At 39.4% G+C, this 14,578-nt stretch overlaps 1 protein-coding gene across 1 annotated transcript; it reads right to left on the minus strand.

Moving 5' to 3' along the window:
- Window positions 1-479: 479 nt before the first annotated feature.
- On the minus strand, window positions 480-13,224 carry LOC127627282 (tripartite motif-containing protein 16-like). Its single transcript, XM_052103617.1, has 7 exons — window positions 12,192-13,224; window positions 11,103-11,198; window positions 9,683-9,916; window positions 3,616-3,775; window positions 3,299-3,355; window positions 2,566-2,631; window positions 480-1,236 (listed from the first exon to the last, which is right to left on the minus strand). The coding sequence occupies exons 1-7, from the start codon at window positions 12,768-12,770 to the stop codon at window positions 710-712; spliced, it is 1,719 nt and encodes a 572-aa protein (XP_051959577.1). The 5' UTR covers window positions 12,771-13,224; the 3' UTR covers window positions 480-709.
- Window positions 13,225-14,578: the final 1,354 nt, after the last annotated feature.

Genomic DNA, 14,578 nt, shown 5'->3' on the forward strand with positions numbered 1-14,578 from the left:
TACAGTTGCTCTTAAAGAGAGTGAAGGTGTTTATGCTCATGAAGTAATAAAAGGCATAGTGGAGCCTAGGTGTTTATAAGACAATATCTTGAGCCTGAGTGAGGTTAACCTAGTAATTATGTAGGGTATGAATATGTGTGTGTGTGTGTGTGTGTGTGTGTGTGTGTGTGTGTGTGTGTGTGTGTGTGTGTGTGTGTGTGTGTATTTATCACTTTGTGGGGACCAAATGTCCCCATAAGGATAGTAAAACCCAACATTTTTGACATTGTGGGGACAATTTGTCGGTCCCCATAAGGAACAGCTTAGAAATCATACTAAATTAAGATTTTTGAAAATGTAAAAATGTAAAAAAGTTTGTATAGTATAAAAACTATTATGTCTATGGAAAGTCCCCATAAAACATGGAAACCCAACGTGTGTGTGTGTATGTGTGTGTGTTTGTGTAAAATAAAAGTTTTAACAACCATTTGAAATCAGATTTTTATTTATAATGTTGCCATTTATGCACAATTTGAATGTATTTTGGGAAGGGCTGTATTGTAGGATAAAGAGGTATTTGACTTTTCACAATAACATTTTTAATAGATTAGGCCTATATGATATATTACAGTTTAAAACTAACAAACACAACTGTAATCAGTTTAATTAAAAATATGCATTCTTTAAAAAATTATGAAATACAGCTAAAAATATCCAGTTGTTCAACCATCTATAGCTGACAGATAGTAATGGCAGACTCATACCACACCCAGAAGCCAGGATAGACTGGCTCACTGAAAGAGGCTTTAAACTGATGAATAAGTGACATGGACTCTGACACATTGTAAAAAGAAAGAGTGCCTCCTGAGCAGTCCAGGAAAACCCCGATACGGGAAGAGTAGGGTGTGTTAATCTCAAACTGGTCTTTGTTGTGTCGGGCCGAGTAGCTGGAGTCAGAGCAGAAGAGACTCCAGGACTTGCGGTTGTATCCGATACGAGCCGAGTCCCCGTAACCTGTCCTCTTGATGCCTTTGTAGGTGACACCGATGGAGGCTCCCTCGCCGCTCCACTCCACCTCCCAGTAGTAGGCACCTCCTGAAAGATCCTCTTTGCACAGGACCTGGGGCAAACAGTCAAACCTCTGGTTGCTTTCATTGTAAGACTGAGGGTCTCTCTTCAAGGCTGCTTTCCTGTTGCTTCGGGAGAGGTAGAGCTGTCTGTATGCTGTGTTAGGGTCCAGAGTTAGCTGGCAGGCATCTTTAAAATAAACAAGAAAGAAGAGAGATGATCAGGATTGGGGAATCAAACTTGAATGTATATGTGTAAAGACAAAGAGGACTAGTGTTGAACTTCATGTTTAACAAATAAGTTATGATAACACCTCTGCTCAAAGTGAATGTGTACCCATATGTTTAACCACTTTACATCTGCCTATCTTGATGTATGGACATGTAAGCAGTATCCTTGTGCTTTATAATAAAATAAATGCCAGTAGAGATACTGTATCGCATTGACATAGAAATGTGCATGGGTCAAGTTAAGACATGGGATGAAACCAGATTGTAACACAGACCGCCAAGTTAAGACTGCAGGGTTTTGAGCTCTTTCATTAACTGAAAAAGGTAAATCAAGAACTAAAAGCCAAATAAAGCATGCTAGCAGACAATGTCTACAGAGCAACCAACCAACTTCTGTAGCATTTAAGTTGTACGAAGAGAAGCTTAAAACAAGAGAATCTGACAAGATAAGTGGACAGCACTGCATGCTTATCTTAAGCTTATCTAGGCTAGGATTCTTGATCTGGGAACAGTTCTGCTAATTATCACGGTCTCCAAATACAAACATACTGCAGCAAACCTGATCCTAGATCAGCATTCTTGACACACAACATACATGATAAAAAGGATAAAAGAAGATCCATTTCCAGGATAAAAAAAAATCACCTGCCTAGTGGTTGAGTCTGCACATTGGCTCTCAGAGCTGGTTGGACATTTGGAGGTTGTTTCTGCCAGAACTTCTCCCTGAAGTGTGTGAACGTCTCTGATCTAGAGGACCGAAGGCGTCGATACATATTTAAGACTGACTAAACATGCTATTTATTTCTCTATATTGTTCTTTACATCTAAACACCTTAACACTACATACAGTAATTACTTGTTATCCTGACATATTTACTGTATATTTAGTGTTTTAGTCCCCTAGAAGACTACAGCTGACCGTTATAAGAAGAGAAGATGAGATGTCCAAAGGTTTATCATGTCAGTTATCATGAATCACCCATACACCCACTCACCGAGCAGACAAAGCCTGTTCTTATGATATGAACAACATCTGCACAAACTCAGTATCTAAGGTATGATATTAGACTACTCCCACAAGAGCATGAAGTTTAACAAGACAAAAGCCAGCATGTTTTCCGATGCCAGTAAATAAAACTGATCTACTGTTATTTGTATTAATCATCACCAGAAGTGAGAATTCAACTAAACTTGAACTTTATATTTTGTAAATGTTATCTATACAACACCCCCTGGTCTGAGGCATACATGCAAAAAGGATATGTTTGAAAGAAACAGATTAACTTACACTGGAGATAGTCGTCCCTTGTCCGGGGAATGCTGCCTAGAGTCTTGTACACATCAACAACATCAGCTAGATACATGATAAAAAGAGAAGGTTTTAGCTTCAAGGGATAGTTCACCCAAAAATGAAAATTCTGTCAACATATACTCACCCTCATGCTGTTACAAAACACCTATGACTTTCTTCTGTGGAACAAAAAAGCAGATATTAGGCAGGATGACAGCCTCAGCCTAATTCACTTTCATTGCATCTTTTCATCTACACAATCAAAGTGAATTGTGACTGAAGCTGTCATTCTGCCTAACATTTGCTTTTGTGTTTCACTGAAGAAAGTAAACTATCCCTTTAAACATTAGCATGTTTATATTAGAATGAAGTGCAGTAACTTCCACACATTACGAGACCTTTAATCTCATCTTTCATAACAAAAAGATTATGCCACTGATTACAATTAATGAGGGATATCTAGGTACTTTCTGGATGGTCGTTTCAGGTTTGAAGGGAGGACACAATTGTATATAGCAGTTTCATGATGTGTGCATTTCATAGAGGAGATCAGCTTATACTGTAAATATATATTTAATGTGATGTTGGTCTGCAGATCATTGCTTAGCAACCAGCCAACAATTTCTTGGACCCTGACATTGGCTTTTGACAAATGCCATTCCAATGTTCCAGCAATTTTGTACAAAGCAAACAGCAGGGAAGCTTAAGTTTTGCATTTTCATTAACTTACACTTCATAGTCTTTTTCTTCTTACGGTCCTCTAGCTGACAGAATGGCATTTTGTTCACTGAAAAAGAATTGAGAGTTATGAGGAAAGTCAGATTAATAGTTAAGAAGAACCATAATAAATGAGACAGCAGCATGATTTGTTTAAATATTCTCATTGGACACATACATTTGTTTAAAAGACCAGAATGGATTTCTAGGCTGGTTTAACAAGATTAATGCTGGTTTGGTGCTAGTGGAGCCATACAGCAATAAAGACTGTTCTTCAGCAAAACCTAACTGTTGAAACTGGTCTGCCAAGGAAATCAAAGAGTACCATACCGGTCTTTGCCACCTTGACCAGCTCTTCATTGCTGAATTCATTTAGATGTTGCTTCATCTCAGAGACAGTCTTGGTGACAGAACCAAAGGAAAAGTAGGGGTTCACTGTAACAGTGGGCAACTCCTCAGCATCAGTCTGGGCAAGTAGCATGTGGTAACTCTGCAATCAAGGACAGAAAGAATCTTAGTCTCGTTTAGTTCTTTTTGTTGTTGATGGCTATACACTGTAAACAAATGTCATTAATTTTAATGTTAAAAGACAGTCAAAATGGTTAAAAGGTAGTTACTTTAAAATATATGGTTAAAAAAAATATATAATACATTTAAAAAGACAATACATGTAATTTTTTTTATCAATTATTTTAAAAATTATGGTAAAAAACTAAAATAAATAATCGGGCATTCCCAAAATTCCCTGCATGACCCATCACATTTCATTATATTTTATGGGAATAGTTCTGGTTCTTATTTTAAATATCACTTATCTAAATTGGGGTGTTCTGTGTTGTATTTGATGTAGTTTAGTTAATGTTTATTGCTTTATTTTATTTTCACATGTGTTATCCTGATGGTTTTTAATGTTTGTGTGTGACACTGTGCACACCTTCTCTTCATGTTTAGAGGCCACTATTGATCTGGGACTCTAACAAGTTCCAAAGAGGAGGTGGAGCAGTCTGTTGAGGAGACATTCAGTGACCCGTCAAGAGACGAGGCCCTGGAAGGAAACCATGGGCTTACTAACATTGACCCACCTACCACATCCCTCGTCACAGAGTGTCCATCATGGAGAGAGGTCCAAGAGGTAGTCAAGCACGCAAGATCATCTTCTGCTCCAGGTCCCAGCGGTATACCGTACAAAGTATACAAAAAATGCCCTAAGCTCCTCCGAAGGTTGTGGAAGCTTATGCGGGTAATTTGGTCCAAGGGAACCATTCCAACAAGCTGGAGAAAGGCGGAAGGGTGCTTTGTGCCCAAAGAACAGGGATCCACACATATCAGACAGTTCCAAACTATCTCCCTTCTTAGTGTGGAGGGAAAGATTTTCTTTGCGGTGCTAGCGAAGAGAATGAGCACTTACATGAGCCAGAATGGATATATTAACACCTCTATCCAGAAGGGCGGTGTTGAAGGGTTCTCCGGGTGCTTGGAGCATACAGGGGTCCTCAGCCAACTCATCCAAAAAGCAAAGGAGAAGAAAGGCAACCTAACAGTTGTCTGGCTTGACTTTGCAAATGCATATGGGTCTATTCCCCATAACTTGATTCAGGTCGCTTTGGACTACTACCACATCCCATATAACATCCAGAGCATGATCACCAGTTACCTGAGAGACATCAAGCTACGATTCCAGTCCGCCAAGTTTACAACAAAGTGGCAGCCAGTCGAGAAGGGGATAGTGACAGGATGCACAATCTCTCCCATCTTGTTCATCATGGGAATGAACCTGATAATCTCTGCAGCGAGTACAAAGACAAGAGGGCCAAAGACCACAGCAGGAGGGCAACAGCCAGCAATCAGGGCATTCATGGATGACCTGACCGTGATAACACCAACTCACGTGCAGGCAAGATGGGTCCTGGCAGAACTGGATCGCATGGCCACTTGGGCAAAGATGTTTTTTTAAGCCCAAGAAATCAAGGAGCCTGGTTATCCAAAAAGGGAAAACAACTGGAAGGTTCAAGCTACTTGTTCAAGGGGAAGAGATCCCTAACATCCAGGGGAACCCAATTAGATGCCTTGGAAAGTGGTATGATGATTCCCTGTCAGACAAGAACAGCATCTCTAGCACCGGAAAACAAGTTGAAGAATGGTTGAAGAAGGTTGACAATTCTGGCCTGCCTGGGAAATACAAGTGCTGGATCTACCAACATGGCCTGCTCCTGAGACTCATGTGGCTTCTCACCATATATGAGGTGCTCCTATCAACTGTTGAAGTAATGGAGAGGAAGTTCAACAAACACCTTAGAAGATGGTTGGGAATACCCCCGAGCTTTACATCCTTGGGGCTCTACATAAGGTCGGGCCAGCTCCAGCTTCCCCTGTCATCAGTGGTGGAGGAGTTTAAAGTAGCCAAATGTAGGCTGTCCCTGATATATAGGGACTCCCAAGACAAACTCACCAGGGAAGCTGGAGTTAGAACAAGATCTGGCCGTAAGTGGGCTGCCAGCACAGCAATTAACCAGGCAGAATGTTCTCTCAGGACCAAAGACATCATCGGAAACCCTTGCACTGGAAAACAGGGTCTTGGAACAGCACGTTTCCAGCAGTGGTCAAAGTCCACCCCTAGGGAGAAGACAACTAGGATCCAGGATGAAGTCCGAAACCTTGAGGAAGAAGGGAGAAGAGCAAAATCCATCGAGCTCGCAACTCAAGGCGCCTGGACAAGGTGGAACCTCCCGAAGAGAACAATCACATGGAGTGAACTGTGGCGGCTGGAGCCCTTCCGTATATCCTTTCTGCTCCGAGCAGTGTATGACACCTTGCCAACCCCAGTCAATTTGCACAGATGGGGGATGAGGGAAGACCCACTGTGCGAGTTATGTGGGGGTAAAGGAACGATGGCGCACATTCTGTCAGGGTGTAAGATTGCATTGACACAGGGGAGATACAGGTGGCGCCTTGACAGGGTGTTGGCAGAGCTTGCAGACATCCTGGAGCATGAAAGGAGGAAGAAACGACCAGTCAAAGCAAGACCACTGTTGAGTGCAATCGCCTTTGTGAAAGAGGGCCAAAGACCTGTTGTCCACAGCCAAGCCAGGCAGAATCTTCTGCAGATAGCCCAGGGATGGGAAATGGAGGTTGACCTTGGTAGGAAACTCCACTTCCCCGAGGCGGTACTGGCTACAACTCTAAGGCCCGACATCATCATGTGGTCTCCAGAGGGAAAGAAAATCGTCCTGGTGGAGTTGACGGTGCCGTGGGAGGAGGGTTGTGAGGAAGCTGCAGAGAGGAAAAAAGCCAAATACCAGCAACTTGTCCAAGACTGCCGGGACAAGGGGTGGACAACATGGCTGATGACGGTGGAGGTCGGGTGTCGAAGGTTCCCAGCCCAATCTGTGTGGAACTTATTGACAAAGGTTGGACTGAGAGGCCACTTGAGGAAAGCAGCAGTTCGTAGGCTGGGAGAAGCGTCAGAGAGAGCCTCCTGTTGGCTCTGGCATAAGAGAGAGGACACAAGCTGGAAGCCTGGAAGAGAGGGGCAGTGACCTGGCCAGTCACTGCTGACCCGCCAACTGGAGGGTGTTGTGGTTAAGGGTCGAAACACCCAGAGAAGGTTGGGGACCACCTGATGATCTCGCTTCCAGGCCAAGGCTTCATCCATTAGAAATGGATGTATGTTAGCATCGTAGATGTATTATACAACAGATGAATTTAATGTCATCATGTGCCTTTCTGTAATTACTACATTGAATAAACTATACATTATAAAGTTTCAGAAGGTTAAAGTTTTAAGTTAATATAATTTAATAATATAAATGGTAATGCACCTGAAAATATACAGGGATCAAAATTACATCTTGTAAAGTCCGTACCGTATTTTTTACAGTGAATTTCTGGCAACCACAACTACCAGTTTTTTTACCGTAAATTTAACAGGATTACAACAGGATTTACAAAATCTGTAAATTGATGGCAACATTTTAACAGCAGTCTATTTGAATTCTTAAATACAATAGTTTGCAATCAACAACTTTGCATTCTGGGAAATGGAGAGCAAGCTCATTGTGAAGTGACAAGTTTTAAGGTAAACAGCTGTTATTTGCATAGCATTTTGGGAAAATTTATATAAAAAATCTTTGTGAAAGCTAGGGACATTTTTTAACCATATATTTTAAAATCCAAAGTGTAATAGAGCTGTGATATATTTTTAGTGTTCATGATGTTGACACATAAATACAATCCTAGATCCAATCCTGCCACCTTCACTTGACTAATTGAATTTAAAAAATGCAATTTTCTTTAACTTTAGTGCATTGGGGCTTTAAAGGGATATGTACAAAAGTTTTTCATTTAGAATTAATAGAGTTCTTAGCAGTATTTAGTGTTTTATTTATTTATTTAGTTTATGTTTATTTTTTTATAAATAGTTGTGTTTTGTTTGAAGATACCATTATGTGATTAGTGTTCCCTTGAGCTAGCACCTTAGACCTTAATTATTCAATAATGTTCTTCTGGCCAGCGTATTTGTCTTTTAGTAAAACACAATTGGTTTCACTGTGTTACTTAGAAGACAAAAAGCAAAACTCAAGATCGGACTGTTAGTCTCATCATAACTTTCAAACGCCACTATACAGTATGTAGCAAAAGTGTATGTCATTATACAGAACTTAAATAATATAATTGTATGATTTTAAAAAGAGATCTGCAATGTGATTTTAGTAAACTGAGTGTTTGTTTTTTCTGGTGCACTTATGAGTTGTGAACCAGACACACACATACACTGATCAGCCACAATATTAAAACCACCTGCCTGTGTAGGTCTCCCACGAGCCGCCAAAACAGCACCTACCCACATCTCAGAATAGCATACTGAGATTATATTTTTCTCACCACAATTCTACAGAGTGGTTATCTGAGTTACCGTAGACTTTGCCAGATCGAACCAGTATGGCCATTCTCTGTTGACCTCTTTCAACAAGGCATTTCCATCTACAGAACTGTCACTCACTGGATGTTGTTTGTTAATGAGTTATTATGAGTAAATTCTAGAGACTGTTATGTGTGAAAATCCCAGGTGATCAGCAGTTACAGAAATACACATCTGGTACCAACAATCATGCCATGGTCCAAATCACAGAGATCAAATTGGCTGGTTTGAGTATTTCTGTAACTTCTGATCTCCTGGGCTTTTCACACAAACAGTATCGAGACTTTACTCAGAATGGTGCAAAAAACTAAAATACATCCAGTGGATGGAAATGCTTTGTTGATGAGAGCGGTCAACAGAGAATGGCCAGACTGGTTTCAACCACTCTGTACAAGTGTGATAAGAGGAATATCATTTCAGAATACTATTCTGACATGTGGGTTGGCGCTGTTTTGGCAGCACGAGGGAGACCTACACAATATTAGGCAGGTTTTAATGTTGTGGCTGATCGCTGTAACTGCAAAATTAACCAGTAATTATTAAAAAAATTAAAAAAATAAATCCATGTAATTTATTCATGCAACAGTGCATGCAGGGAACTTAAGCAACAGCATAGTACTGTAAACATCACTATAGTTAATCTGTATATAATCAAGATTAATGTCCTAAATTACAGTTCTGTGTTGCATTTGCATATAAAGTGTGCAGATGTATTAATACATTGTCTAACTGAAATGTGCTATAAAGGTAAGAGATACAGAGCTGTAAAAAAACCTGTTAATTATTGGTGAAACAGCTGCCAGTAACATACTATGCAATACTGCCACCAGAACTGTACAGTACTTATATTAAAAAACAATACCTGCCAGTATTTGATGAATACAGTTAAAAAAAAATGCATTTGAGTATGTAATGGAATTGCAAAAATAAACAATGTTTTAAAACAGCTTTCCAAATATGCCCCTCCTCTGCTGTTGTTTAAACAGTCAGATAGTCTGCCATTTGTTGAAGGAGGGTCTAAGCGGGTTGCTCAAAACAAACACAGGAAGTTTTAGAGTGCCACAGAGACACAGTACAATTTTCCAGAAAATGAATCTATGAATGGCTTACTTATAGTTGTCTCTGCATAATAAGCTGGGATAGAAGAAAGTCTTTTAACACTGAGAAAGTTTCATACTTCAGCTTTAAGTGCTGCATAGTAAATTGCTGTAATTTCCATGCTGATTCAGGCTTGTTTATGCTGGTTATCATAGGCATGTTGGTCAAATAACATGGTCTTTTTGTCTGGTTGACCAGGGAAGGCTTGCCTGTTAATCTAGATAAGAAGCTTGGTAGGGAGACAAGCATATCAGTCAAAACTATGCAGGTCTCAACAAGGTATATTGCAACTTGTTAATGTAATACTATCCTATGTGGAGGGAAATCTTTCCACATGATGTTTACTCTACTGGTTGTGCACTCCACTTGTTGTCTACTCACTTGAATGAAGTGGATGTGGTCCTCAGTACGAGATAGTTGTGTAAGCTCGTTGTCTCTCCTCTTCAGGTCAGCAATTTCTTGCCCCAGACGATCCATGTGACCCTCAGCAGTGTTAAGTGCTGCCTTCTTATTGGTTGAGATGAGTTTGGTCATTTCCTGTTGCATTCTTTCAATGGAACGAAGCATGTCACCAAACATCTTTTCACTCTCCTGCAAGGCCCGTTGTGCTGAGCTCTAAAGAAACAATTGGTATTATATTTCAATCAGTATTATATTTCTAATTTGTCATGTTCCATTCTGTTTCTATTATTTTCTTTCTCTGACATTCTTAACATTACATATGTTCATGCACACGTCTATATACAATACGTTTCAGAGGTTCTTTCTAGCTAAGATTAGGTCACAAAACAGCAGATCAATAACGTTTTCTACATCATATTCTTGTTGAACAATTATGTTACATAAGACTCCTAAAGTAAACATATTGTGCTTAGTAAAATCCACATTCATATTAAATAACACTATCACTCCAGCGCATTAGAAAAATCCTAATCTGTTTTATCTGAGGCCTCCCTATCTATAATCTGCCTGCACTGTATTGCAATTTGCATACTTTTTTGTAAATTGTACATTATTTGTTATGGTATTTTGTATTGGATTGGATTTTGTAAACTGTATTGTTTTACTCACAGGATTGTACATTTGAACTCAAGCAGTTTTAAACACTGTCCAATGTACACTCACTGAGCACTTTAATAGGAACACTATGGTCCTTATAAGTGCCCAACATTGCCTTCTATTGCTGTGCTGTGCTGTCGTAGCCTATTAAGATTAGACGTTTTGTTTATTCTGAGATGCTAGACTACAAATTGTAAAGAGTGGTTATCTGAGTTACTCTAGCCTTTCTGTCAGCTCTAACAAGTCTGGGCATTCTCTGTTCACCTCTCTCATCAACCAGGCATTTCTGTCGACAGAACTGCCGCTCTCTGGATATTTTTTGTTTTCGGAACCATTCTGAGTAAACTCTAGAGACTGTTGTGTGTGAAAATTCCAGAAGATCAGCAGTTACAGAAATACTCGAACCAGCCCGTCTGGCACCAACAATCATGCCACGTTCGAAATCACTGAAATCACATTTTTTTCCCTATTCTGATGGTTGATGTGAGCAAAAACTGAAGCTCCTGACCCGTATCTGCTTGATTTTATGCACTGCACTGCTGCAACACAATTGCCTGATTAGATATTCACATGAACAAGTAGATGTACAGATGTTCCTAATAAAGTGTTAAGTGAGTGTATGTACCTACAACAATATCTACAAAACCTGCAAAGGCTTCTGTTCTATTCTATTCTAAATTTGAGGATGAAATCTGGCAACCTTCTTCAACACCATAATTTCTTGTCTCTCCCCCATACAAACCTTAAGAGCATCAACAGCCTGTTTCAACTCCTCCATTTGTTTCACTCTGTCATGGATCTTCTCCTGGATCTCAGCTTGGGTGGCGCCCAACCGTTGCTATAGAGAATTAAAAACAACAAATTGAATACAACAAGGTATTGTGATAAAGGCATGGTGTAAATACACCATCGTCCACATGACAATATAGTCCCTTTTTGATACCTTATGTAATTTGTCATGTACTTAAAATAAAATCATTTCAAATTCATCATAATTTTAAAGTGTTTTTATACATTTCTATATAAGTAATATTATTAATATGTCTGCTGATGGATTTGTTTGCTTAAACATTGCTTCATTCTTTTACACTGATATAAAATTGTGCAATGCTTTGTGTGTTTGTAGAACAATGGCAGGTTTTCTTTGCTATTAATAATGAAACCCCTCCCTCACCAGTACTAAAGCATAGACCTCTTCCTTATCCCATTTCTGGGTGGAGATCATCACTCAATGGCCATGTTTGTTTTAGGGGGTTTGGCAAATAATAGTACTTTTGCAAAGTGTGTTATATGTTGAATGGTCATGTTTAATTCTACTCAACCTAGTATGTTGTACAAATATACAGTGAATGTCATTTTTTTTGTATTCATGAATAGGAACACAAACTGTACGTTCATGAGGTGAAAGCCCTGCTGAAAAAAAAAACAAGCAGTCTGACCAGCTAAAAAATACAGAATATCCCTCCAAATCCAGGATTTTCATGCACTGCAGTCTCTAGAATTTATTCCGAATTGTGCCATTAACAAAAAACATCCAGTAAGCAGCAGTTGTGGACAGAAATGTCTTGTTGATGAGAGAGGTCAACAGAGAATGGCCAGACTGGTTCGAACTGACAAAGTCTACGGTAACTCAGATAACCACTCTGTACAATTGTGGTGAGGAGAATATAATCTCATAATGCTATTCTGAGATGCAGGTTGGCACTGTTTTGGTGGCACGAGGTGGACCAACATAATATTAGGCAGGTGGTTTTAATGTTGTGGTTGATCGGTGTATGATGACAGACAGACACACACACCCCTGTCTCACGGAAACACTGAACAGTCTTACCTGCATTTCTGCTCTTTCCTGTTCAGCAGACACCATGTCATGGCCCTTATGCTCCTTCACCGTACACAACACACAGATACACATCTGATCAGTGCGACAATAGAGCTCTAGACCTTTCTGGTGCTGAGGGCAGATCTGTCGATCCAGGTGTCCGATCTCATCAACCAGCTTGTGCCGTTTGAATGTAGCTGATTCATAATGGGGCTTCAGATGTTTATCACAATAGGAAGCCAGACACATCAGACAAGACTTGACAGCTTTGAGCTTCTTGCCGATACAGATGTCACATCCCACATCTTGTGGTCCTGCATAATTGTAGTCTGGGGTTGGAGGAGCTGGTGGGAAAGATTCCGACGTTCTTTGGGCTGAAGTAGAATTGCGAGAAGACTGAAGGCGGCGTGGACTGGGTCTCTTGTTGTAGGTGACCCTGCACTGGGGACACAGGTATTGTCCAGTATGGTCTGCATGGTCCCAGTAGGTCTTGATACAGACAGAGCAGAAAATGTGACCACATGGGATGGAAACAGGTTCCCTGAGATCCTCCTTGCAGAGATAACAGAAGTCCTGGTCCAAAGACATGGTTAAATCTCCAAATAAATCTGGATGAGATCTCAGGAGAGGAAACGCGTGCTTGCATGTAAGACAAGAGAAGTGAGACTAAAGTGCCACCACAGCAAGTTATATAGAGTAAACAGGGAGAGAGGCTAAACTGGTTATGCAGAAACCAGTAAATGAATGGGGGAGTGGCTGAGGCACAGGTGAAGAGAGAAATTCAGAGAAAGAAGAAACATATCATTAGATGTCAATGAAAATGATAACAGTGCAGATGAAAGCTAGAAATGAAATGTATGATCTCAGGGCATAAAACTGTATGAAGTTTGCAGATTAGACTGCAGAGAAATGAAAAGAATTCTGAATCATCTATGTGGATGAAAAAAATATAAAAAGTATTTTATTAGACTTGTACTCTTGTTCATACTATTGAAAAGGCATTATAAAGACCTCATTAAATCATTTGACTAGCACAGCTTTCTGTCCTTTGTTGACATATCAATATTTTTGGTCCATATTCCTGGAAGAGAAAGACTTTTCATTTCAAATCTATATACAGTATCTGCTGCTAAAAAAAGTAGTCTAGTAAATAGATGGCTTCAAACCAATAGACTTTGACTAAAAACTACATTTCTGATTTCATTAACATTAAAGGGGCTGAAAGTGATTTAAAATGTTTTTATTGGAATGGACCCTTTTCATAGACAGTGATGATGCTTTATTTTGCAGTGTTTTAGCAGAAAATGTTGTCTCTTTCTCTCTTCTGACTGCTGTAATCCACCGCTCTCTATTTTCTTCTTCCTTTGGTAAGATGTGATAGTGTAATAATGGATTTTTTCTTTTGCTTTTGGAGCAAATGGGTAAGCAAACAGTATATTTGCTGCTGTCTCCCATTCACTGCTATAAAAGTTTACCTATACACATTCCAAACCTGGATATGTAAAGGGGTCTATAGCACACAGAAAACATTCATATTACTGACAGATAACACAGAAATCAACAGCCCTATGCTCTGTAGACAGCAAGAAAGAATCTCAATGCAGGATAGGATTATTTAGCCGATTTAGAAGATTTTGAGACATGTCTTTGGAGGGTGGGATTTTTATGAGAAGAGGGGCAAGTAAGCGTAAGTTAGCGAGATAGCTAACATCACTTACAGCACCTTTAACATTTATCAGTCTCAGTTGCATTTCTTTTATCTTAAATAAACCTTCTCTTGTAGCTGCAACGACTGGTGGCAAAATATGATCTCATCATTGAACTGTTTATGAGAACAGTGTTCTTAAGTGGCCCCATGCCATCAGACATCTCAGTGTTGAGCATAGTACTTCACTTGCGGAGGAGCTGCCAAAATGGATGAGAACTTAAAGAGCAAGCATTCGCTGACCTTTGATACAGGCCATCAAAGCTGGAGAGTAAATTATTGGAGGGAGGACAAGTATGCTTTGTATGTTTTTTTCTCCTTAAAAGACTTGAAAAGTATGTTCTATTCTTTTAAAACACATTGAACAAGTAATCATCTGGATTTGGCATCAAAGACAAGTGAAGCCCTGAACTCACATTTCAATGTAGTTCTATTCTATAAAAGTTATGTTAGAAACATTTTATAGAAATTGCACAACACAAAATAGTTGTCAAATATAGGTAAATCGTTTTTTTTTATCAATCATTACATAATTTTTGACACTTAACTAAGGTTAAGGTTATTCTAATTTATTTATAATAGCTGAGTCAACCTCTTAAATTCAGTAAAAATATTTAAATTTGCAGAGTAAAATATGGAGATTAAATGGACATTTTCAGTTTCTTACTCCTTTTTCATTTGGACAAAAATA

Source organism: Xyrauchen texanus, chromosome 3 (genome assembly GCF_025860055.1).
Source record: "Xyrauchen texanus isolate HMW12.3.18 chromosome 3, RBS_HiC_50CHRs, whole genome shotgun sequence".
Classification (NCBI taxonomy): domain Eukaryota; kingdom Metazoa; phylum Chordata; class Actinopteri; order Cypriniformes; family Catostomidae; genus Xyrauchen; species Xyrauchen texanus.